Raw genomic sequence first — 25,845 nt, 5'->3', positions numbered from 1 at the left:
TTACCACAGCTATTTAAAGACCACAATGACTGGAATGCTCATGTTCAGTGTTCTCATTTTAAGCCCCGATTCAGAAAATGAATTAGCACTTTCTTTCTGATTTGTCCAAATCATGCAACACTCCCAACGTAAGCCCTAATCAAATTTGTGTATTATATTCCTTCACATTGGGTTTTTTAGGAAGGACAATAACTGAAGACTCATGGTGTCGTGGTTTAAGCCCAGCCAGCAACTAAGCACCAGCCAGCCACTCGCTCACTGCCCCCCGCAGTGGGATAGGGGAGAGAATCGGAAGGGTAAAAGTGAGAAAACTTGTGGGTTGAGATAAACACAGTTTAATAGGTAAAGCAAAAGCTGCATGCACAAGCAAAGCAAAACAACAAATTCATTCACTACTTCCCAACAGCAGGCAGGTGTTCAGCCATCCCCAGGAAAGCAGGGCTCCATCACGCCTAACAGTTACTTGGGAAGACAAAATGCCATCACTCTGAACATCCCCCGCTTCCTTCTTCTTCCCCCAGCTTTATATGCTGAGCATGACATCATATGGTGTGGAATACCCCTTTGGTCATTGGGGTCAGCTGTCCTGGCTGTGTCCCCTCCCAACTCCTTGCACACCCCCAGCCTCCTCGCTGGCAGGTCCAGTGAGGAGCAGAAAAGGCCTTGACTCTGTGTAAGCACTGCTCAGCAGTTAACAAAAACATCCCTGTGTTATCAACACTGTTTCCAGCACACATCCAAAACATAGCCCCATACTAGCTACTATAAAGAAAATTAACTCTGCCCCAGCCAGAACCAGCACACATGGGAACTTCCTGAGTATCCATGGTGTAGCTTCAATGTCGCTATGTCAAAAACACATGGAACCAAGAAAGGGATAAAGATGTAAATGTGCAAAATTTATTATGTTCTTCAATGAACACAGGGACATAAATTTTATAAAATTAGATCACATCTTCAAAATAAAAAAAACAATTATATATAAACACCAGCAGTTGCTTGTTACAATAAACAGCCCACATGAAGCTCAAAAACAGTTTACTCTAAATCAGTTTCTTCATAAAAAATAAGCTACTTTTTTAAAGTACTTCATGAGAAAGTGGTATGCAAATTGAAACACTATTGCAGCATATCCTTATAATTTGCACAAGGAAAAGTCTGTTGGCAAAGTAAGACCGAGCTGAAAAAGCACTCTCACCATTCTGTTAAAAGGCATTTTCTAAATTCAGCTTGGGTCCTTCTAATTACAGAAATAAGTTTCCTCCTTGTTAAGAGAGATTCACGTTTCTAAATTTAATTCAATTAGAAGTAAATATTTTACACTTCTGGTTATGTAGCCATGAGGAAAAAAATATAATCAAGAATATGCCTCTTAAAATGCCTTGTCATTTAAAAGAACAGTATTCTTTAGTTTCTCCTTGCAGTTTGGACATCTGGCTTGGATGTTTGTTGCTTTTTATCCTAAACGCAGTGCAAAACAATTTGACCCAACCTCTATTTACAAAGAGCTTCCACTATGAAATTTTCTTTGTAGTAAAGTGAAGTGAGCCTCCTCCCTGCCGTTTCCCCTCCCCATACTTGCCCCTGTTACTGAGTGCTGTGAGAGAAGAGCACCCTGATGCAGGGACACAGACACACAAACAAGCGAGTGGGCACTGGGAGCATCCCCCAGCTATGGCCACAAGGAATTCTACAAGGATGCTCAGAGGAGCCACCTCACCGAGGCTACTGTTGGTCTCTCTGTGTCTGTTGCTCTGGACCTGCTGAGCCAAAATGCACTGCCCCTGAGGGGGCTGGAAAAGAATGTCAAAAAAGTTCTTACAATTGTATCCAACATCAATTTCCTTCTGCCTGTGTAAACATCGTAAGATTCAGTATTGGAAGTTAAGGCTTCTGTCACAGTACACACTGGCATTCAAAACAAACCTTCTTGTGCAGAGCAGACTTTTGCTGAGGTTATCAGGTTCAAGTATATAAAGTGTACCTCTTTGGACAGATGGTATTCTTTTTATCCTATGATGAAAAACCAGTCAAAACGATGTAAGGTATGAGGAGTCAATTGTCTTTTAACTTCCAATAGTTTGCAGCAGAGAGGGTATGTAACTTTTCACTAACAAAGCACAGATTTGGAAACATGAAGACAAAGGTCCCAAAGTCACACTGTCTTCCTTAGGCTGTGACTTTCATAATAAAAAAGTTTAAGTCTTTCTTACGCTGCCAGTCCCACATATGAACTTTATTTTCTGAAAAGTTACACTATTTCCTTTTCTAGCATTTCTTCTGACACTTTGCTCCCTGAAGTATCGTCATCGTTAGAATAATTTCCTGAATCTCGACTGCTCTGTGTAGAATGTTTGTAGTCTTTAAAATCGCTTTGATTTACTTCTTCTGTGATGATAGTCTCAATGACAGAACAATTTTCTGTTGGTTCTTCTGTAGCTGACAGATAAGGACTGTGAAAGAGCTGTCGTCCAAATCCCTGCAAAAAGAGAAGCAGAAAAAGAGATGAACATTCATACATAATACCTTAATAATGATTCCACTTAACACCACAGCTGTACAAATCTGGTTTATCATATTCAGTAGCATCATGAGGTTTTCTACCTATAATATGCCACTTGTTTCCCTAAGTCACAAACTCAAAGTTAGGATGAAGTTTAGTTACATTCATATAATCAAACACTAAAAGAATTACTCTAACATTAATCTTAACTCTTTTGCTATGTTAGTAGCTGTCAATCATCTATATAAATGCAATATTTCATTGATTATAGCCTTATGAGGCCACACAAGAACTAAAGGAAAATCTTAATTTAGAACACTGTCAAATATCATGCAGTAGCACGGGAATGATAGGCATGTGTTTGCAAAGTCTACAAATCATTACCAGTTATAAGGCAAAGTCTGAAAGAAGAAAGAGAAAGCAAGCTGCTGCTGTGGATACCAAGCCTTATAGAGCTCTCAACAGTGCACCGCTGTCTACCCTACATGCTTTAAATCCATTCTCTGAAGCAGTCATTTATATCCAATCCTTAACAAAAGGTTCTAAATATGCATTGCATTAATTACATTACCAGTATTTTACTGAACAAACCAGCTAAAATACTGCCTTACAAATAAACTGAATTCAGATTAGCCCTTGTAAACTATGAAACTGGTTTTAAATTACAACTTTACTCAGAAAGCTGTGTATACTACATATCCTAGGAGCTTCAGCGAGAAGATGACACGTGTTAGGAAGGCCACACACTGCACAACATCAGTGTTCCGAGAGACACAGAAGAAAGCACATAGTGAAAAGCAGTTCTTGCTACATTTCAGAATATGCCTACACTTATGTGTTGCCCTGTTCATTCCAGAACAGGATCCCTACTAAGTACTACCCATGCTGAGCTGAGCTGGAATTTGGACAACAACTGCCTTTTTAGAGACCACCCAGGCCTCTAGGTCAGGAGACGGTACACTCATATTCTGCCTGCTATGCTAAAATGTCCTCTAAAGCCTGGACTTGCATTTTTGCCTCCTCCTGAGTTTTAAAGGATGGCAAAAAGGCTAGACCATGCTTTTCCAGATAACACAATGGAAAAACATTTCTGGTCTCACATAGCAGGGCAAAAGTACATTATCACATTGGGTAGACATGCACACTCTCTGGAATGAAGGATCGTGAGCAACACTTTTGCACAGATAGAAGAAAAAACATAAAAGTTAAAATATTTGCTAATCGCAGAAATCTAGAAATTGATACTACCCATTTTTTCCACAGGAATTCCTGCACTTTGTTAAAACCTATACAATTAATCTTGGCATACCCATAAGACGACAGGATAACAGATAAACATTTTTTCATAATATTTTCTGTTCATTTTCCTAAAAATACATCTGCTTAATGAATGAGAAAAATATGTCTCATCTTACCTCGATGTTCAAAGGAGGCTGGCATGATGGAAAGAACACATATTTGATTTTATTGTAGGCTTGATACACGCCAAAAGTAAGTAGCGCAGCCACAAGCAAGACAGCAAACAGGGAAGTTCCAAATGTCGCTAAAATGGTCAGAGGTATCTTTTTATCTAAAAAGTGAAAAAAAACCATTCAAGTCTAGGTATTCATAAACACAAATGTTGCTAAAATGATCAGAGGTAAAATTCTATCTAAAAAGTAAAAAAACATTCAGTCTAGGTATTCATAAGCTACAAAGATTAAAGAACAGATTATCTCCAAATCTGCTACAGTATTTATCATAAAATTTCACATTTCTACAACAGTATACCCAGCCATGATGATCATTACAAAAATTATGGCATTCCAATATCTTAGATAATTTTATTAAAAACACAGCACAAAATAGTTACTCAGTATAAGAACACAGGCATTTGCAGTCAGGATCAGAACCAAGATCCAGTTATTCCCAGTTATATTCCAGTTATATGTCACTACTTGACAGCAGGACAAAAAGGCTGCACATAGACAGCTACCATGAAGCACCTGATACATGTAAATCTATTGCGCTATTGCTTGTGTACAGGGTCTAACCCCAAGGAACATAATACATAATTGATAGAGCTCTATCCTTTAAAAAGGCAGTGTCGTGGTTTAGCCCCAGCCAGCAAGTAAGTACCACACAGCCACTCCCTCACTCCCCCTACCCCGATGGGATGGGGGAGAGAATTGGAGGAGTAAGAGTGAGAAACACTCCTGGGTTGAGATAAGAACAGTTTAATAATTGAAATAAAGTAAAATAGTAATGATAATAACAATAATGATAATAATAATAATGATACACAAAGCAAGTGATGCACAATGCAATTGCTCACCTCCCGCCGACCGATACCCAGACAGTTCCCGAGCAGCGATCGCTGCTCCCCAGCCAACCCCCCCCAGTTTCTATACTGAGCATGACGTCATATGGTATGGAATAGCCCTTTGGTCAGTTTGGATCAACTATTCTGGCTGTGCCCCCTCCCAGTTTCTTGTGCACTGGCAGAGCATGGGAAGCTGAAAAGTCCTTGACTAGTATAAGCAGTACGTAGCAACAACTAAAACATCAGTGTGTTATCAGCATTATTCTCCTACTAAATCCAAAACACAGCACTATGCCAGCTACTAGGAAGAAAATTAACTCTATCCCAGCCAAAATGAGGACAGGCAGAGATACAGGAGTAAGAATTCCCATGGGCTATGGAGTAAGAATGGGCAATTACTACAGTGAAGTTGAACCACAGTTATTTAGCCAGTATTAGAGTGTCTACATTTGCAGGATCTTCAGGGGCCCAAAAGCATCCACATGGTTTTTTGGACAGGAGAGGAACTCCAGTTGTAAGCTTCAGATGACTACACCACAACCAACAGAGAGAAAAAGGATCTTCCAGTGAGCCTCTGTTCCTTTCAGATGCTTATCTAATAAGAATCAATCCTAAGGCTACTCCAGTTATTTTCTACACTGGCAGTCTAGACACTAGCTCAGCACAACATTTTACTTTGTCAGTAAGAAAGGAGAGAAGAATTTCACTTCAGTGCTCAAACATGGTGTCATCAACTTGATGATGTCAAGCTGAGTGGTGCAGCTGATTAGCTTGAGGGAAGGGACACCATCCAGAGAGACCCTGACAGGCTTGAGGAGTAGGTCCAGGTGAATCTCATGAAGTTCAACAAGGCCAAGTGCAAAGTCCTGCACCTGGATTGGGGCAATCTCCAGAATCAATATAGACTGGGGGATGAGTGGATTGAGAGCAGCCCTGCTGAGAAGGACCTGGGGAATACTGGTGGATGAAAAATTAGACATGAGCTGGCAACATGTGCTTGCAGCCCAGAAAGCCAACCGTATCCTGTGCTGCATAAAAAGAAGTGGCCAGCAGGTGGAGGGAGGTGATGCTGCCCCTCTACTCCACTCTCATGAGACCCCACCTGGAGTACTGCATCCAGCTCTGGGGTCCCCAGCAAAAGACAGACATGGACCTGTTGACAACAGGTCCAGAGGAGGGCCACAAAAATGGTCAGAGGGTTGGAACACCTCTCCTATGAAGAAAGGCTGAGAGAGTTGCGGTTGTTCAGCCTAGAGAAGAGAAAGCTCTGGGGAGACCTTACTGCAGCCTTTCAGTATTTAAATGGGGCTTAGAAAAAAAAGACACACTTTTTACCAAAGCCTGTAGTGACAGGACAAGGGGCAACAGTTTTAAACGGAAAGAGGGTAGGTTTAGACTGGACACAGGGAAGAAATTCTTTACGATGAGGGTGGTGAGACACTGGAACAGGTTACCCAGAGAAGTTGTGGCTGCCCCACCATTGGTAAGGTTGGAGGTTCAAGGTCAGGTTGGATGAGGCTTGGAGCAACCTGATCTAGTTGAAAGATGTCCCTGCCCAAGGCAGGGGGATTGGACTAGATGACCTCTGAAGTTCCCTTCCAACCCAAACTATTCTATGAGTCTATGGTCCTGCATTCCTGTATTAACCCAGGAACTGTTGAAAACCTTCTAAAAGGTTAGGCTCAGTTCCAGGACTTAAGATTGGCACTTTATGGTAGAAGGAGTATACATGACAGAATCCAGCTTTTGACAGTAAAATATTGCAGTCAAATAAACAAACAAACAAATTTATCTATATGGTCATAAGCTATTCAGTACTGAAGTTCAAGTCTTGCAAGCCTCCTTCTCCCCTCCACTCTTCTGCTATGCAACATATTCTCTGGCACTATAGCTAACAAACAAGCTCACTCAATGGAATTTGAACATACTAAAATTAATATATACCAGGAGACACTTTACAAATAACCAAGATGAGACAGTCAGGTCTTTTTATCTCTATTTCCAGTTGGTACAAATGATCAAAGAATGAAAGATTTCCACACTGGGATGTGGATTCCACACAAAGATTTCCACTTCCCCACAATGGGAAGTATGGGCATGATCTGTATGACTGCATCTGTCAATACAGAGTCTTGAATGTACTGCTTGGTCTTAAATAGGCTCATTATAATAGAAGGATATGGGGAAGACTGATATATAACTAGTAAAATAGATTAAAGAATTTCTTCGTGACGGTAAAAAAAGTAATACTTCTTTTTAGGCCTGATAAAGACAAAGCATCAAGGACTACAACAGAAATGAATCCCAAGAGCTTAAGATGCGAGAAAGTAGCATTACTATTATTACATTTTCTTAGCTTTAAGTCAGTTTGGATATTTAGCAATTTTTCTAGCGTTACAGCCTATTAATAGAAGATAATTGGCCAAATTACATTCAACAGATAACTTCCTGTTATGTTCTGAGTGTAATCCACCTACAGATATATTATCATTTTGCACAAAGGTGAGCTTTCAGCTATCATGAGTCTGATGATTTGTCTTCTCATACTTTAGCATATATATATTTTTTTTTAAATTTAGTTCATTCACAGAAGAATTAAGATAATTTCAAGAATTCTTGAAAACATAGCAACATTTAGTGATTCCTTGCACCCTCCTAAAAGTATCTTGAAAGTACTGGAAATTAAAGCTTGCCTGTTAACAAGTCATTGTACAGAACCAAGTTTAATTCACAGTCATTACAATTATTAATCTGAGATAATTTCTAAACTGAGTTGTGTGGTGGAATAACCAGAATGTAATTTTGATCAGGTCCGAACAGAAGCAATTTATTAGTTTAGCTATAGGAGAGAGCACAGAGCAGCAAAGTGACACTGCTGATACAGATCTCTGCCCAACTAGGTGCCAACTCTGTGAGGCCATTAGGTCATGCTGCAAATATTTTTTAACTAGTGAGACCTACAAAGGCCTATGAAGGGTTAACAATTTTACTTCCAGTGGTGTAACAATTCCCAAGCCTTTCCTACCTCCAGGTGTTCTGATGCATTGCTCTTTGCTGTAATGACTGCTTTTGTTGTAAGCCCTCGAGAATGCTTGTGCTTTTACACAGTACAAAGTCGAGGGCATTAGATCAGAGAGTGTCCCTATTGTCTGTTTTATCTCTTTCATTTTGATTTCCTCCTGAAAAAGAAAAATTGGAAGAATAAGATGCACATAAATAGTACAAGAGTCACCCAAATAGATTAGAATTTTGACCTCTGTTGAAGCAGTAATTCTATAAGGAGTCAGACACCATTCTGCACTTGGATTAAATTAACTGAAAGAAACCACACAACTCTCTCCTAAGCAAACACATTCAGGGAACACTTATTGGCAAGAACCAACTGCTTTCACCATACTGAAGTTTTACAGTTTAAAGCTGCATGCAAGAAGAAACTTCTTCCTGTTACAGTTTGTTTTCTTCTCTTCTTCCACACATTTACACATACACATTTACCAGTTACTTTAAAATATTTTACTATAAGAAGCATTTAAAGAAAATGGAAAGATCCATTAAAACATGAGCTAAAAGCATGCAAGACTTTATTGTTTTATGATACCTATAGCTAAAACTGCAAATACAGAAAGAAAAGAATTTGAGGGGCTGGAAGCTACATTAATGAAGACAGTGCACAGTCATACCGTAAGAAAGATGGCATCGCAAGAACCCTACAATTTCTATTCAGAAGTGAGCCATTTAGCAGCTTGTACAAAACTCAGTGCAATTCCGCAAATCATTACATATAGCTACATCAATAGAAAAAGATTAAAATCTCAATTACTTTGTGATAAGTCATCTTGACCAGATTTTTAAGTCTTTCAGAAAAAAAACCAACAAATTGATTGCATGATTGATACACCATATATGTGTCTCTTTTGAAAATAAGCTTCTTGAGGAGAACTCAAACTCAGCATTTAAATCATAACAAACCGTATATACTGTTTTAAGTATTTCACTAGTTCATACCTCATTATTCGATGAATTCTTCCAATACAGAACCCAGTAAGACAAGTCATCATAGCCCCTCGTGACTTCACTCTCAGATCCTCCTGGAGGAGAAATCTGGATATGGAGCAAAACATCACTGACGTCCACCTTTATACCAGGAGGGCCAATTTCATCTTAAGACATTTAAAAAAAAAGTTAAAAATAAGACTGAAAGAATACAAATAAAAATATTGCCTAAAATACTGTAATTTAAATCTATGACAATTTTTAAGAAACATATACTTAGAAGTCCAACTTGGCTAATAGCTTTATTCAGAATCTCAAGTCCTGAGAAATATTTCAATTATTTTCTCTTTCCACATTCATATGTTGCTTCTTCAAGTTTCAGTGACATGAAATACACCAACAGTGGGATTAACTCAGTGCAAGTCAAAGTGAAACTACTGAACACTTCTTAATCTCATCTGGATATGGGCCCTCTTTTTCACATATACCCTCTTTTACAGTTATAGTACAGTTGAAAAGTGAGAAGCATTACAGTTTGTTTTCTTTTGTTGAATTGTTTACCTAGGTCATTGTTATCTTTATTAAAGAATTATCTAATTACCAAGAGGTTGGACAAGGGAAAGCTGACATAGAATAGCTATTGATTCAATATGGAAGGCAAGGGAATATTACCCTACATACTAGATAAATATTTCTTGACATTTATGATTGATAACTTGTGTGAAGTCAAACATTTTAGTAAGGTCACACTTCTCACAAAATCAAAAGAGCGCAACAAAGATAAAAATTACTATAATTTCACTCTGGAGAGAGTTACATATTTTTGACCTGGATGTCACTATCATTTAAGACTGCTTTTTCATGAAGCTCTTCAGGGTTGTATGTCAATGTAATACTGCTTCAGCACAGGAGTGCACTGTGCAGGGGTACAGAAAAGGAGGAGATGAGAGTAGATGCACGAGAAAATAGAGGAAGTGAATTCCAAAATTATTTGACTTTGGCAACGTTTTTCTGAGATATCAAGAAGTGCTCCCTGTCAATGGCAAAAGTCAGGCTAGGGATATTTCTAGTACAATCTCATGCAGCGATTAATGTAGTGTACAGTGAGATTATAAAATGCCATACAATGCTTTGTGGTTTAATTTTGTAAAGCAAATGGTATAATTCTGAATTTAGTGAAGTACTGGCTGTGCTGAATAGAGAAGACCATGGAAAAACTCCTGTTTAACTTGACGAGGCCAGGATTCCCAACACAGTTTCTGTAGGGGAACTATGTATTTAGTTTCATTAATCTAGCAAGTTTCTTTCTGCAAATAACAGCATTAGGTACAAGTTTGTTGAGAAACGAAAATTTAAGAAAAACACATTTGCTTACTTGTTATCAGAGGATCTACTTTTACTTCATTAGACAAGCATGATTTATTATATTCACTCATGGCCTGCACACGGAGGTGATAAAATCCAGAAGTAGCAGTGATGATAGATGAGAAATTGCATTGTGTATCAGTGATGTTTTCACATCCAGGTACATTGAGCCACTCCCCTGAGTAACCTTCATGACGTTTCTTTAGATACCCCCTGCAAGAGATATTTTAATAGTTTTTGATGTGAGTTCCTTGAACTCTTTTAAAAAAAAAAAAAAAAAAAAGAAGAAAAAAAAAGAAGCATGTTCACTTGTCCTACCGAGGGTTTTTTATTTTTGGAAGAATGGGCCTCTTAGAAACTTCTCATATTTAGCATACTGTTTTTTCATTTTTAACTGAAACAATGAAGTTAACTGGACCAGGAAATACAAATTAGTGCTTTAATCAAGCCTCAATAGAAAAATTATATATCTGTTTTAGAAATATTTTAAATCCAAATTAAGATTTTTCATACAGTTCTATTAAGTCAATTATTTTTCTGTCATGTCAAAGGAATTCCAGAAGAATGCTAGAGGTATCTCTCCTCTTCATTTAGATGCTGGCCACAACATTTGTACAACAACTGCATATTAAGATACAGGTTTATAGACATGAGGGGTTTTCTTCCATGTTGGGATCTGACCAGAAGTAATCAAATATGTTGACAATTGAAACCTTGAACACCTGCATTTTTGCCCACTTCTAGTCATCTAATTTCTTCGTATTCAAAAAGATACGTACAAATGCAAACTTCACATCTTTTAAAAATGTTACTTAGCATATATTTAGTAGTCCATTCCATCACGTATTTAACACTCTTAGAAGAAGCCTAGTACCCCGAAATTCTAGGATATGATGTTATATGCAATCCTTTTAAAAGCCACACTGTGTCCAGATGAGGTACCCAATGTTTCAATGAATACATTAAGCCACTTTTGCCAAGTATTTCACTTCAACTTTTCACAACTATTTGCAAAATACAATGGATGACATTTAGAATGACATAACCTGTTTAAACAGAGATATGGAAATTGTTTAACTCACATGAGATACTGTACATTGTAGCTCACATGTTGTTTATACTGATTATTCCAATGCAGATAAAATTCCATATTCAAAGCAAAAATGCTCACATTTGTTGCACAGAGTAGGTCATTCACTGCTCAAAATTAAAAGAAAAGGAAACCCACAGTTACTGAAAAGCTTTATATTATGTACAGCAATTTCTCACTGAATGGGCATTTCTCATTTGAATGGTCACGGTACACTTTCAATAATTAAAAAAAATAAATTGTCTGTTTTCATTATAAAGATGGCAAATCAAAGTCTGTGATATATACAGCATATTAAGCCTTTAGTAAAAAAAAAGTTAAAAATAAATTCAGAAAAAAATAAGTACAGAAGTGTTGAGCTTAGTAGAAATAAACTGGTTCAACAATAACTCGATGAGAAAAATATGTAAAATACACATGCATAAACAAAGTAATTTTGATGTACCATCTGTTCGATTGACTTCCTACATTCCTGCACTGTTATTTTTTTCCTCAAAAAAACAATTTAAAAGTACTTAAACTGACGCCTGAACAGCACATAAAAGAATTTAAATTTAGACATGCAAAACAAGCAACTGGTGGCAAACTGCCACTATGCCATTCTTCAGAAGCTGTCATAATAAATCCATCAAGGCTTGCATTAAAAAAATACTGCTTTGAACCTTGCTCAACTTTATATGCATTCATTTAGTGCCAAGTATACAAACAGCTTTTGTTTTGCCTACGTACACATCCCTTTCCTCCTGATTCAAAGTCACAAATTCAAAAATATCCAGTTTTCCAAGACACAGGAAGTAGTTTTTGCAATCCAAATTAATGGACAGAATTTGCCTCAGAGCAAAAACCTTTTTGTACTACCAAAACTCTAATATTGATAGGTGACATTTTATATTGATTTAAAATACAAACATGTACATAACTGTCAAGATTGCTGTTATACCAAAATGAGTAGGAACTCGGCACTTCTGCATATTTCTATTGCTTTAGAACAACTTACTTTCCAACAGTTTAAACTTGAGTATCGTTTTAAAATAAGATGATTTTACTCTGTACCTTTACGGGTGGTTTTTATACAACGAATGGGACTGAATAGGCCTTCTTGCAACTCGAAAGGAAGAGTTGCTTGAACTTTCAAACAATAGGTAGTATCTGGTGCAAGATCATCAATTACGTCAGTAGGAAAAATACTTTGACTTCTGAACTGTAAGAAACAATTGCAAACAGCATATGAAGATAACTGTTCTTCCCGATGAGCTGATTTTTTCAATTATCTTTTTTCTTCCCCAGGTTTCAGCCCATTTATATAATATGCCATCAAAAACACTAAAATAGGGAATGAAGGACAATATATGAGCTGAATAAATGCTAAAGGGAAGTTTCCAACTTAGCCATGTGATTAAGAGGAAGGAACACATCGTGCTCCTTTAACACATGAAAGTGAGGAGGGATTGCGACACTGCTCTACATGACACATAACTCACCACACAAATATTCAGGCACATACTCAGAAGAGATATAGTACACTTCCGTCCCTCAATTCATTGAATGAACACTGCCCTCTTGCCCTCCTGCTATCTCCCTGCTTTTGGTTTACCAGACTTTTCAGTGACTGACCTTTGTACATAGCTCGCAGTTAACTTAAAGCTTTTTTTCCCTTTTGATATGTAATGCTTATGACCAGGTCTTCCATATGAACACAGGTATCTCTTCAATTCCTACCCTAATCTAGCTGGCACCCATTCCCCTAAAAGGATAAAAAAAGAACGACCGTTTCTATCTTGGTCTTTACAGAATAGCTGTATCTGCTCTGCAAGGTGCACATTATGGCTTGGAAACTAGTTCACAATTACAAGACTTCAAAAGAATCCCTAAAAAACCCCAACGTACAGTATAAAAGCAAAGAACTTAGTTAATGACACAGGGCAGTGTACTGACCGCTGTAGTCAAGCTATATGGTCTCAGCAAGATCAAGTTAACCTCTTACCTGTCCCCTCCCCTCTATGCCCTACTGTAAATTCTTCTTCCCACTGCCTTGAACTCTTTCCCCTCCCTATTCCTGCTGGCTGAGGGTGGCTCCTGCTCCAACACATCTGAGATGGTTTCACCTTCTTCCTCATGCATTGGGAAGTGGCTCAAGCATTCAACAGAAATACAAACTCTTATCACAAAATATCTAATACAATCCTCCTGTAAAAACAAACCCCAAAAACACCCCCTCCCAACTTTTACACTGCATAGCAACAGTTATACACTGTTACATAATTAAACAACTCCATTTCAGAGCATGAAGCAATTAAAGTACATCTCTGACATTTATGTTAAGGTTAAAAAGTAAGTGATCATACCTCTGCATTTGACGAATTTTCCCAGATAACTAGATTATATTGAAAATGTATCCACAGTTTTCGGACCTGATTTTCTTCTGGAGGAGAAACCTTAATTTTTATGACTCCATTTGTGGACTGCAACTCTATTCCTGGGGGACCTATCTGAGCTGCAAATATTAAAAGAAAAAAAAAGTCAAGCATGACTAAGGAAAAAACACCAAAAAAGTAATTTGCATTAATAAAAGCACAGTAACTGCCTATAGTATCTTACTTTTAATTCTTTTGAGGCAGTAACAAGATCACAGTAACCACCTAGAGGATCTTAGTTTTCCTGAATCTCAGGCAGTACGTAATAGAAATCCCACCTAAAAAACAACCACCATTACCTGGTTCTCAAACCAGTACAGTTCAAATGCAGTATTACTAGTGAATGTTTTCCAGAAAGTGCAGTGAAAATCAGTACAAGTTATTCTAAAACATGCAAGGCAAGAAACCCAGCTCAAACAAATCAATCCAACATTGAAGGAAGGCTTCAGTACATACTATACTGTAATTATCGAAAAGTCACAAGGTCAGAAGAAAACTTTTAGAAGAGTCCACTGTTAAAAAGGATTTTTCTGAAATCTAGAAAAATACAGAGTCACAGACATTGTCAGAAAAACAGCATCACTTACAATACTTTCCCCTTTCCAGAAAGGGGAGAATCATAACATTCCATGACCTGCAAATACCTTGTATCACATTAAGGCTGAGAAAGCCACTAGCTCATGTTGTTACGACAATGGAAACCACACGCATTTTTTCCACAATCATGTGCTGAAGGACATTTAACTAAAAATGTTACAGTATATATGGAGCTCATACCTATAACATATGGAATCATTTCAAAAATACTAGACCACGGAGACACTTCTTTCCTTCTTTCAGCCCTTACACGCACATGATGTGTATCATAGTATTCGGTTATTGCTGAGGAAAAGTCACATTCCCTGCGAGTAACATTTTGGCACCCAGGTAACTCCTTCCATTCCATTTCATCTGTCTCAGAATCTTCAAACCTGTTAGAAAGAAAACGCCCCCAAAAGAAAACCAATTCACAGTTTAAGTCTTGAGATTCTTTTTCCTTTTCTTCCTAATGCTAATAAATGTCACACCATTTAATGCTGTTTTATCACCAGCACCAGTGTAGTCAGTGTTATCTACTTAGTTACCCTGGCACTCATATAGCCATTTAATTCATTAATTAAATCTATTAATTTATTAGTTCAGCCTTATTACCAAAGGTTAACTATCAGTCTGCAAAGTCTGATACCAGTTTGCTTTATTCGCCATGTAAACACACAGTGTCAGAAAACAGCATCAAAGAACTGCCAAAATCCAGAATTATATCCTTAGTACACGATCCTAGTCTGGCAATAATTTTATAACTCACTGGAAGAAAATTAAGTCATGATGGCAAGAAGTGCTTAAAAGAGCATAAAAGCAGCAAAAAAACCCAGTTCTAACATTAGCAAGGAATGTAGATTAGGGGAAAAGAAAAACACAAAGAAGAAAACTGGAGTTCAGCAGTAAGTGTTGGAATAATTAGCTTTACAGAAGCTATTTTTCTTGTGAGTTAACAGATATCCATACCCTATTCAAGAAAGAGACATTTCACATGGAGATTAAAAATGTCCTGACCAAAGAGGCACAGACTTGAAGTAGTAATTGCTTACCCTCAACTCTTACCTTACTCAGACCAGTATTACATTTTTAAAATAAAACTATTTTCAAAGTACCTGTTTCTCATCTATACATTGAAGAAGGTGAGCTATTTTTTTTTTTAATCCAAAAATCATACACTAGAAAATCCTAAAATCAAGAACTTCTTAAGTGATTTTATCTTAGAAGTGTTTTTTAATATTTATTTGTCAGGGAAGTCCCACAAACTACCAAATGTATATGTATATGCATGCATAAGTACTGGCATATGAAACGACTGAAGAAAACCAAGCAAACATTTAAGAACCAAAATTAAATTGCTTCATCTGATGATTAAAATCTGCAGATGAGAAATCTGGATTCATAAACACTGGCAAATTATTCAAAAGCTACACTGAAAATTCTCTCAAATTCTCTGTGTGTGGCCACAATGTAGCGTAATTAAAAAAAACAAAACAGAGACTAAATAAATCTAAATACTACATTTTGAAGTGTATCAGTTAATCTTCTCAAAGAACCACTCTAGTATTAAGCATTACTACCAAGTGTGTTCTGCATTTGTAACAAGTGGCTACCGGCGAACAATCTAATTTTACATATGAATTAGACAAACTGTGCTGGTTTTTGCTGGGATAGAGTTAATTTTCTTACTTTTACTCTTCCTATTCTCTTCCCCATCCCACTGGGGAGGGGGGCAGGGAGTCATTGGCTGTGTGGTGCTTAGTTGCTGGCTGGGGTCAAACCACAACATGAACAAAGGAATACTAGGATTCCACTTAATTTGAAGACTTAATCTTCCTGGCCTCTACTTTCTGGATTTCAAAATGTCTCTAGAAGTTTTACATGGCAGTATCAAAAAGCATAGTAATTAATTAACATGCTCTTCTACACAAAGAAGCATCAGACTTTTCTGGCTCAGAATAAAGTTACTACTTACCACCGGTATTCTGCTGAAAACGTCACATTGGTATCATTCCCAGTGTAGTTCCACCTTAGAGTGAAATTTGTATTTACAACATAGACCTGAATATCCTGCGGACTCTTCAGATCAATTTGGCCTACAAGAAAGTAACATAATGGTATGTAAAGATTGGGATAAATAATTTGTACATAACTTAAGAATAACTTCTGTTAAAAAAAGAGGTAGAGTTCTAGTGAAATGAAATAACAATAAGAGTTAAGAAAACCCCATGCTACTCAAACGACACTTCAATATATAGCTCAGGAGCTGTGCATCAGGTAGCTCCTTTGCCTATCTGACTACCCAGCTCTTTCCTCTGTGCTTAAAGTCTTTCTCCCCACAACCCCTTAAAAAAAGCATACACAGTTGCAACATTCAAGGCCTGTATTCACTGTCATGGGTTGATTATAAACAGTCTGAATGCCTTCAAACCAGTATTTTATTGGTTAGATCCAACATCTGGATCTCAGCTGCAAGGTGCTAGGGATTGACCTAATGCTGTCATTTCACAGTTGTGGAACAGATTGAGCATAGCAGACTTGGTTTATGTCACGTGTTACTGCCATAAATTCAACGTATTGACCATAAATCCCTTTCAGTGAGGCTTCATCACATAGCAGATCTTGTATCTTGCTCATGGCAATCCTGTGTTTTGTTTTACACAAAGAACACGCATAAAATGACTTATGGAGGGCAAGGGCTAAGTCTCAGGACACATATAAGAATGTCCATAACATCAAGGGAAGGACCAGACCATGAGAAGAGAAGGTTTAACAAGCAAATTGCCAACAGGAGGGAAGCATGCATGCTAGAATTATCTGCAGGATTGCGCTCTCTCTCTCCTCTTTATTTTCCACCTTTCAAAAATAATTATTAAAAGAAAAAAACCCAACTGCCTCATAACTACCTTATATTCCACTTCCTAAAGAAGACTTCTTTACCATTAACTTTGAGATATGCAGAATCCTAGGTGTCCCATCTGGAATACAATTCAGGTATCAGAGGACAGATGAGAGTAACAATGCTGAGGGAGAAGGAATTCTTCTGATACTTACGAGACTGAAATTTATCTAGCTATTTATAAGGTACATTTTGCTTTGAAATATTTCACACCAGCCTATGGCACTGCTTCAAAGCAGCAAGGCTAAAAAGATACAATCAGGGCTAAAAGTTTGGACTAAAAGTTTTCTAGTACTAGAAACTAAACCAGACTGTGGCTTACACAGCAAAGGGAAACAGTGTGAAGGCATGGGGAATACGCGTGAACGGAGGAAGCCTCAGGCAGAAGTCACTCAAATTATATCAAAACCACCAACAAGCAGCCATATCCAGATTTACAGAGCTTAACATCTAAGTCCTTCTGCCTGGTATCCTATACTAGGTGTCTTTGACAACCCAGGCTATGCACAATTTAGGCAGCACGTACCTCTGCCCTCTGACTGAGAATGTACTTTCAACTTCTAACACATCAGGGAAAAAAAAAAATAAAATCAACAAAATAATAATAAATAATAACCAAAAAAAAATCACCACGCCTCTCTGACTTGACTTTCTATTTTGACCAGTTGTATGTTACACTATTAATCACTTCCCAATGGCTACAAATTCTAAAAACATATGTTAGCGACCATCACTCTGAAACTGCTTTTTGATGTCAGTCTAATATCTGATTATATTAGGAAGAAATCAGAACAAATACATCCCATTTCACCCAGGCAATCAAAGTCTGTTTGCACATCTAAAGGGTTACCCTGAATTTGATTTTAAGAGTGCCTCTTCATTGCAAAAACTATTTCATATTTTACATGATGACCAAGCTCTCTTTATAAAAAGGAAATGTGAGTGGAAAAGCAATCTATAAACTAAGTCTGCAAAATCCTTTTGGAGAACAGAGTTAAAGTGGTATCCACAGACTACTGCCTTTTGGAAAGAACTCCTGAAAGCACAAAACTTGAAAGGAAAATAATTCAATAAAACCTTGTGGATCCCACTACAGAATTTATTTCCATAATGCATGAATTTGTTACTCTTCCAAGCTGACAGACTAAGATAAGCCCAGAAAATGCCAAACTACATTTGATCATCAGAAAATAAGAAAGCAAAGGAAATAACTAATTTTGTTCAGGTATTTATCCAACACATGGTTACAGTTCTGCCAAAAAGCTTATGATAACAAAGGCAGCTATTTCAGATTTTTGCAAATAATAGCAATTTTGAATATTTATATCCCTTCACAAAGAAAATACTCACTTCATGGGAAAACATTATTTTCACTTTATTTGAGAATGTTTGCATTAAATTTAAGAATCAAAAAGCCTGGAACAAAAATGTTCCACTAGCTTTTAAAAAGAATAATAAAAAAAAAAAGTACAACTCTGCTATTACCATAGGAAGTATGAGCCTGTCACAGCCACCTGAAAAAAAAAAAAAGTAATAATTTGCTTGAAGGATACTACAACCTATGGTAACTGATAGATTTAATGTTATCATCTTGCTTAGTAAAATTAATTGCTTTATGACCCAGTGGAAGATTATTTAAGTGTTGTGATACAGCATAACACTTTCAATTTCAGTTCTAAAGAAACATCAACAGATTGATGTCTTTCACATTGAAAGTGCAGGGTAGTGCTTTTCCCTGTAAATAGACGTATTCAGGTATTTGCAGAGACTTTAAAAAATATTATTGATACACTCAATCTCTGTTTAAATATTTATTTGTAAAAGATCTTAATAAACAGTAGGACAGAAAACCTGTTTCAAGCCATCTTTTTGGAATGTAGTTCAGCTGCTGACATTTGAATAGCCTCCTAAAGCAGACAGGATGCAAGATACTGTTTCCTCAATTCTCTAGCAACACACGTACCATGTGGTTTAAAAACCTACCATGGCAGTACTGAACAGAATTCTTTACAACAGGAGATTCCCCAAGTAGATTCTTTACCCTGAACAACATAGAACCTTGGAGTAAATCATAAGAAGGTAGGACTAGATAACATAGTATTAGCTGAGAACCACAGTGCACCTACAGATCTCCAACACTGATAAAAAACACTACTATATGTTAAGACTATTATTTTTGTTTGCCCTGGGTAGAAAATCAAATATTCACTGCAATTCCAGAGTATCTTTCCCACACTTTCAAATCCTTATCTTATTGATAGCATGAAGCTTTACAATAATTCTTATTAGACCTTTTCCATTTGAGGCAAGATAGGAAAAAGGAAGTCTGGAAGCAGAAATATAATCGTATCAAGATTCATATTCCAACCGCATATACTTTCTCCCCAAGTTACAAAAACCATGCTGATGTAAGACATCCAACTAATGTTTTAAGGTAGGACAGCTTTTTCTAAAGCTGGTAAATACCACAGCAGATAATCATATCCTCCCTCTGGATACAAACAACATTGTAAAAATACAGCTCTGAATTCTGACATTTGGAAGAAGATATTCCAGTCCTGGAGTAAGAGCACACACAGTGAATTAGAAGGTATTTATTCCAGAACAGCTTTGGTCAAAGGCCCAAAAGATCACTGTCACAAGTTTCAGATTTGACTGCTGCTTTCTCCAAGAACTTCCTCATGTAAGTTTGAACAAGGTTGGACTCCATCTTGACATTTACCCTTTTTTAATCCTCCTTACAACCTGCTGAAACCAGGCATTAAGAGGTGTTTTCATCAGCACGTGATAACCTTTACAGAACTTTAATAAACAGAAACATGTTATTCAGAGACATCACCTGTAAAATCCACTTGCAGGGTTAAAAGTAACTTGTACCAATTATTCAGGGAAGACCCTGTAGTTTTCAGGGAATTTTCATAAAGTTGTTCAGTGCTACGTTCAAAAACAATGTACAAAGCATGAGCACTTGGGGTCAGTGCTCAGCAATAGTCAAAAAGGGGGAAAAAAAGTTAGAAATTTATATGGAATTAAGGGAGTAAAATAGAAAGCTTAATGTCATTACAGAAATTCATTATAGACTTGTCTTCAACACCCTGTGCAGCTCTAGAGTGCCCACTCTCATAAGCAGGTAACGCAACAGAATAAGGCAGAGAAGGGTGACAAGGACAATCCAAGGTATGGACAGCTTCTGTCCTGGGAGGAATCAGACTATGATTCTTCAGCCTGAAAAGGAGACCGAGGGGAGGATATGACAGATCTACGGGCACCTAATGAGAGGCACAGGGAATGCAAGTGGCAAAAGATTGTTTACTGTCTTCCTAACATAAAGCCAGAAGCATTAAATCAAGGACCACTCTGGTCTAAGCAAACAAATGAAACCGCTGCTTCATTGAATGCTTAGTCAACCTGCAGAATTCCTTCCCCTAGGACTCTGTGAACGTTCAACTCTTACCTGGCTTATGAACTCGGAGTCAAATACAAAGTCCCGATGCTATGGATTGCTGTAACACTATGATGTGAAGTGTCACCATATACTTGTGCTTTTTTTTTTTTTCCTTTTTTTTTTTTTTTCTTTCCTACTCCAGTACCAACTGCTGCTGCAGATGAACACTGGACTAGATGGCCTTTCGGCTTCATCTGGTATAAAACATAACAGCAAAAACAATCCCCAAAAAACACAACACTTTTTGTAGATCTATCTCAAGCTTGATTAGGTACTTTCCTCCTTGCCCTGGTCAGAAAACCAGATTATTGCTTCAGAAGCATCTCCCAGTCCTGACAGACAGGGATAGTTCAAACTATCCTCACCAGGAAATCAAATTTCTTATCCAAAGTCAAATACCGATTTATTGAGGATTCCAGGTCACAATTATGCTCTTTCATCTGTTCACTTCACCTCCTGTTGCAGGTAAAAGAAGGGATATAATCAGAGAGCCAACCATAATTTTATACTCTGAGGAATGTCTTTGGTTGAAATTTGTTAAAAGTTAATGATCACCAATTCGCACTTCCTAATCACCCATTCACATATTGGAAGCACAGAAACTGAGCTGGAAGAAACCTTGCAAGATCACCTATATTTCACATTGGAGAAAGCAGGTGGCCAACTCTACGTACATCATCAGATGTTTCCATAGAGAAGTCCTATGGTTTCCACCACTGCATAATCTATCTTTACAGACCTCCAATCTCTTGAAATGTTTCGCTATCCTTACTGTTAGACATTAAGGAAAGCTTTCTGTAAATCAAAAGCAAAGAACTCCCACATCAGATTTCCTAGTAGATTCCGTTGGAGGTCTAGATCTTTGCAGAACAGATCCAAGTTTCCTTACAGCAAGGCTGCTTGCTTAGTTGTTGTTCATAATCCATGGACAACAAAGAGTTTACAGATGGCAAAATCCAGGGTCTAACCTATGTCTCCTCTAAGCACATATATCCCATGTACTTTTTGTCTATGGATATTAAAGCACATTATTCTCTACATTGGACGTATTTGAAAACTATGTTAAACATGACTAATGATGAAGAGAAAACTGAATGGCAGCAACAATTCTTTTAATTTTCCTTTTAAGCCCAATTTTCTAGCTTTCTGAATGACTTTTATTGTTCTCTTTTATATTCTCTCCAAATGGCTGAACTTGCTTGAAACAGTATACTTCAGAAATTCACAATACTCCAGCTGAGATTAATAAATGGAAGTCAAGCTTACAAGACACATGACCTAACCTTTTCATTCTAATTAGCACTGCTGTGCTCCAACACTTTCAGGGTTTTCTACATCAAGCACTTAAACTTCTACACATAAATTACAAGGCATTTTAACATTCCTTTCTCCCCCCGCCCCGAACGTATATTTAGACTGTCCTTTGTCATCCTCTATTTGCCTAAGTACACAGCCCTGCACATGTCCTTTTTCAGTATCACTGTACTTTTTTTCTGAAGTATTTCTCCAGTTTGTCAGGATACTTCTCAATTCTATGCTTGCTTTTCAAAATGATTGTGAGCTCCCCCCACTTAATTATGTGTGGATTTAATAAGCTTAAACTATTCTACAAATTGTTAGCAGGTCCCCACTTGATACATCCTTCCGTGTAAAAAATTTTGATGAACTATAAAAATCATACTGAAGCAGTTTAATATAGATTATTTTTTCCAGTATGCTTGAGAGATTAGTATACAATATAGATTCAAAAGCAATACTAAGCCAAAATACATGCAACTGGAGCTCCTGTAGCTGCATAGCCTTTTATTTTAGAATAGCAGAAATTCAGGTTGATTTCACATGACATTTGTTCTCAATACTACAGACACGCATAGGTGATCCACCCATCCATCCTTTCACATAATACTCCCTATTTCCAATACATGTTTTGTGTCTACTTCCCTAAATTAATTTCTTAAATCCCAATGAACAGCAATCCAGGAATGAAGGGAGCAAACTCAGCAATGTTTAATTACCAGAGAAATTTCATGATTTAGCTAGAAACCAGACATGCAAAGTAATATCTAAAAATCAAGACTTCTTCCTGGTTTACTTTATTAATGGTTAAAAGCCAGACATTTGAAATTAATTCATGTTTCTTCACGTAAAGCATGATGGCACTTTGGTGCTGAGGACAACATTGTAAGAGATTAGACTTTTACGGAAAGAAGAGATTAAAGACAAAGAAAGCTTTTAGCACCATTACCTATCTTCCTTCCCCTGTCAAATTTTAATAAACTAAAATAAATACAAAATAGTTCTAATAAATAAACATTACTACTTAATTTATAATATTTTAATTAATATTTTCAATAAATGATAGTTTTAAATAATGATTATATAACATTATAGTAACAAAAACCATTCAACAATAGAAGAAAGTAGTCTTAGCAAGACAGAAATACACTCCCTCAGGAGGCAGCAAAGGGGAAGTCCTGTTTCTAGTACATAATGGTACATAATGGCTCGCTGCTTATCACATTAAGTATGTGGTAGAACCAATGGAAACTTTAACTCAACCTTTCAGCATAGGAAGGAAACAAGGCCTCTTATAAGTGATATTAAAAAAAAAAAGCCACAAACAGACACACACCCCAAAAACGACCCAACTGTTATTGGTTCCGTAGGCAGAAAGGTGCTCTACAGAACCAGGAAGAACTCCTACTGCAAGAACTTTTATACAGGATCAGCAGAGAGGAACTGCTGGTTTTGGCAAGGCAGAAGGCAAGCAGTCACTGTAGCAGAGCAATTACTTCTAACTCTAGAAGTAGTATGTGGCATGGTAGTCATTTGCTATAAGATATGTGGGTTAATCAAAGTAGCTGCATGTATCACAATGCTTCCAGTTTGGGGATGGAATTTGGGGCTGATGCACAAAGAACTCGCCTACAAACCAAATGGCTGAAAGAAAACAAAGAAAGAGAAGAGGTCCCAGAGCTGCTTCTCTGCCTGAGTCCTACCATGAATGCAAAGTGTGGACCCCTGAAAACAGCCTCTTTCTAGTCTTCTTTTGGATATGCTGAACTAGAACAATACAATCTTACACAGAATTCAAGAGTTTAAGTGGCATCAGAAACAGCATGCACACACTAGCCCAGAGAATCATAGAATACTTTGGGTTGGAAGGGACCTTTAAAGGTCATCTAGCCCAACGCCTCTGCAACGAGCAGGGACATCTTCAACTAGATCAGGCTGCTCAGAGCCCTGTCCAACCTGACCTTGAATGTTTCCAGGAATGGGGCATGTTCCAGTGTTTCACCCCCCTCGGTGTAAAGAATTTTTTCCTTATATCTAGTCTGAATCGACCCTCTTTTAGTTTAAGACCATTACCCCTTATCCTATCACAACAGGCCCTGCTAAAAAGTTTGTCCCCATCTTTCTTATAAGTCCCCTTTAAGTACGGGAAGGCCACAATAAGGTCTTCCCAGAGGCTTCTCTTCTCCAGGCTGAATAACCCTAACTCTCTCAGCTTTTCTTCCTAGGGGAGGTGTTTCATCCCTCTGACGGTTTCTGTGGCCCTCTGGACCCGCTCCAACAGGTTCATTTCTTTCCTGTGCTGAGGGCTCCAGAGCTGGATGCAGTACTCCAGGTGGGGTTTCCCCAAAGTGGAGCAGACGGCTATAATATTTCCATTATCCAAACTAGCTTAGCCCATATACTCTCTGTTGCATGTCACGATGCCCTGTAATAAACTGTAAGTTACCTTAATGTGTATCTGGGCTGCATAATACTTCCCCCTTGAAAAAGGGTTTCATGCAATGGTTGTTTCTTCCTGCTTAAGGATGTAGGAAGAGGCACATGTTACTGTCCTGTGAAGTAAAACGCTCATCCTGCAATTCTGCTTCTCTCATTTCCTTGTTTATACTTCAGGCTCTGGCAGGCTAGACCAAGACACCTTCACCCCACGCTTAAGCTACAGCCGCTACAATTCACGGACAGCAAGCAAGCCTGAAGCCGACGAGATAAGAGACAGCTACTTAGCTGGTACAGTTAACACCCAAGGCACCCGACGGAAACCAAGTCCCGCTTACCCACGCATACACACACCCCTCTGCAGGCCCGAGGCCTGGACGCCTTTGCATCCCCGCAGCGGCGCCGACGCAGCGGGCTCCGGGACCGCGTCCCCCCCCTCACAGCACCGCCGGCCGAGGCACCGGGCAGCCGCTGCGAAGCCGAACGGGGGTGCCCGCAGCCGCACGTCTCGCAGCAGGGCAGCGGCGGCACAAGCCGCGACCCGCTCCCCGCGCCCCCCCCCTTGAGAAGGGGCACGGCACCGGCCCCCAGCCGCCGCCCGGGTGCGGTGCGGTGCGGTGCCCGCTCACCGGGACCCACCTGCGCAGCGTAGGGGCAGCACGACCAGGAGGCAGAGCAGCCACGCCGCCACGGCCGCGCGCCCCAGGCCAGCCGTCACCGCCACTCTGTCATCCATCCGTCTGCCCGCCCGTCCGTCTGCCCGTCCGTCCCCCCGCACAACCCGCACCCACACCGTTAACCGGAAGCTCCGTGCGGCTGCGCATGCGCAGGCGGCGGCGGCGGCGGCGGGGCCGGGGCGGGGCGGGCGGGCGGGCAGGCGGAAGCGGCGGCGTGCTGCGCGCCGCGGGCTTGAAAGCTCTGCCTGGCCGCGAAGCGTGCGGGGAGCGACCTGCTCCGGGAGTCCTCTCGGGCGCTTGCTCTCCGGTGGCGGTAGTGGGAGGTGTCGCTTAAGGAGCGGGAGGGAGGCTGGGAAAGCCCCGGTAATTGCCCCGGTTGCCTCCCGCCCCGTTTGCGGCATGGCGGCGAGACGCCGCGGCGCCTGGCGGGGCAGCCGTTAGCCGTTGGGCCGGCCGTTAGCCGTTGGGCCGGCGCTGTGGGCGGTAGGCGGACCCGTCCCGCCTGAAGCGGCAGCGGCGGGGAGGCCGAGCCCCGCAGCGTGGGCAGAAGCGGCGGGCATTGCCCGCGCCTCCCGGGGGGGGCGTAGGGGATGGCCCTCGGAGTGTGCTTTACCGGGTGTAGGCGTAGCTCCGTGCTCTTACCTGCGCACGGCAGCCGCTGCGTTGCTGGATGTGGCCCGAGTGATGCGAAGTAATGTTCTCGGTGTGGGCTGGTGGCCTGCTGCTGGCGGGGCCGGTGCTTGGTGCTCTGGTTCCTGCAGGCCCGACAGGCCTGCTGCCCTCCGGGGCAGGGGCTAGTGGCTGGGACACTTTCACACGCTGTCTTCACAGCGCTGTCTTTGTTTGGCC

General features: G+C 39.3%; 1 protein-coding gene across 1 annotated transcript; it reads right to left on the bottom strand.

Moving 5' to 3' along the window:
• Positions 1 to 1,810: 1,810 nt before the first annotated feature.
• Positions 1,811 to 25,013, bottom strand: IFNAR1 (interferon alpha and beta receptor subunit 1). The gene is made up of 11 exons (XM_075722877.1): positions 24,959 to 25,013; positions 16,219 to 16,339; positions 14,445 to 14,638; positions 13,599 to 13,747; positions 12,307 to 12,454; positions 11,246 to 11,360; positions 10,174 to 10,376; positions 8,811 to 8,965; positions 7,831 to 7,984; positions 3,919 to 4,073; positions 1,811 to 2,479 (listed from the first exon to the last, which is right to left on the bottom strand). Exons 3-11 carry the CDS (start codon positions 14,611 to 14,613, stop codon positions 2,252 to 2,254), a joined length of 1,476 nt encoding a protein of 491 aa, XP_075578992.1. The 5' UTR covers positions 14,614 to 14,638; positions 16,219 to 16,339; positions 24,959 to 25,013; the 3' UTR covers positions 1,811 to 2,251.
• Between the last annotated feature and the right edge of the window lie 832 nt (positions 25,014 to 25,845).

This window comes from Pelecanus crispus, chromosome 1, assembly GCF_030463565.1.
Source record: "Pelecanus crispus isolate bPelCri1 chromosome 1, bPelCri1.pri, whole genome shotgun sequence".
NCBI lineage: Eukaryota > Metazoa > Chordata > Aves > Pelecaniformes > Pelecanidae > Pelecanus > Pelecanus crispus.
The sequence above is the reverse complement of the archived record's forward strand: the minus strand, read 5'-3'. Positions and strand labels throughout refer to the sequence as shown.

Bases quoted from the DNA above. Each gene is read 5' to 3' on its own strand.
- IFNAR1 (XM_075722877.1), bottom strand. From the start codon at position 14,613: ATGGAATGGAAGGAGTTACCTGGGTGCCAAAATGTTACTCGCAGGGAA. The intron at 10,377-11,245 runs GTGAGTTAAACA...TATCTCTTGCAG, and splicing joins TACAATGTACAGTATCTCAT to GGGGTATCTAAAGAAACGTC. The intron at 4,074-7,830 runs GTAGGAAAGGCT...TTCACTTTTTAG, and splicing joins ATGCATCAGAACACCTGGAG to ATAAAAAGATACCTCTGACC.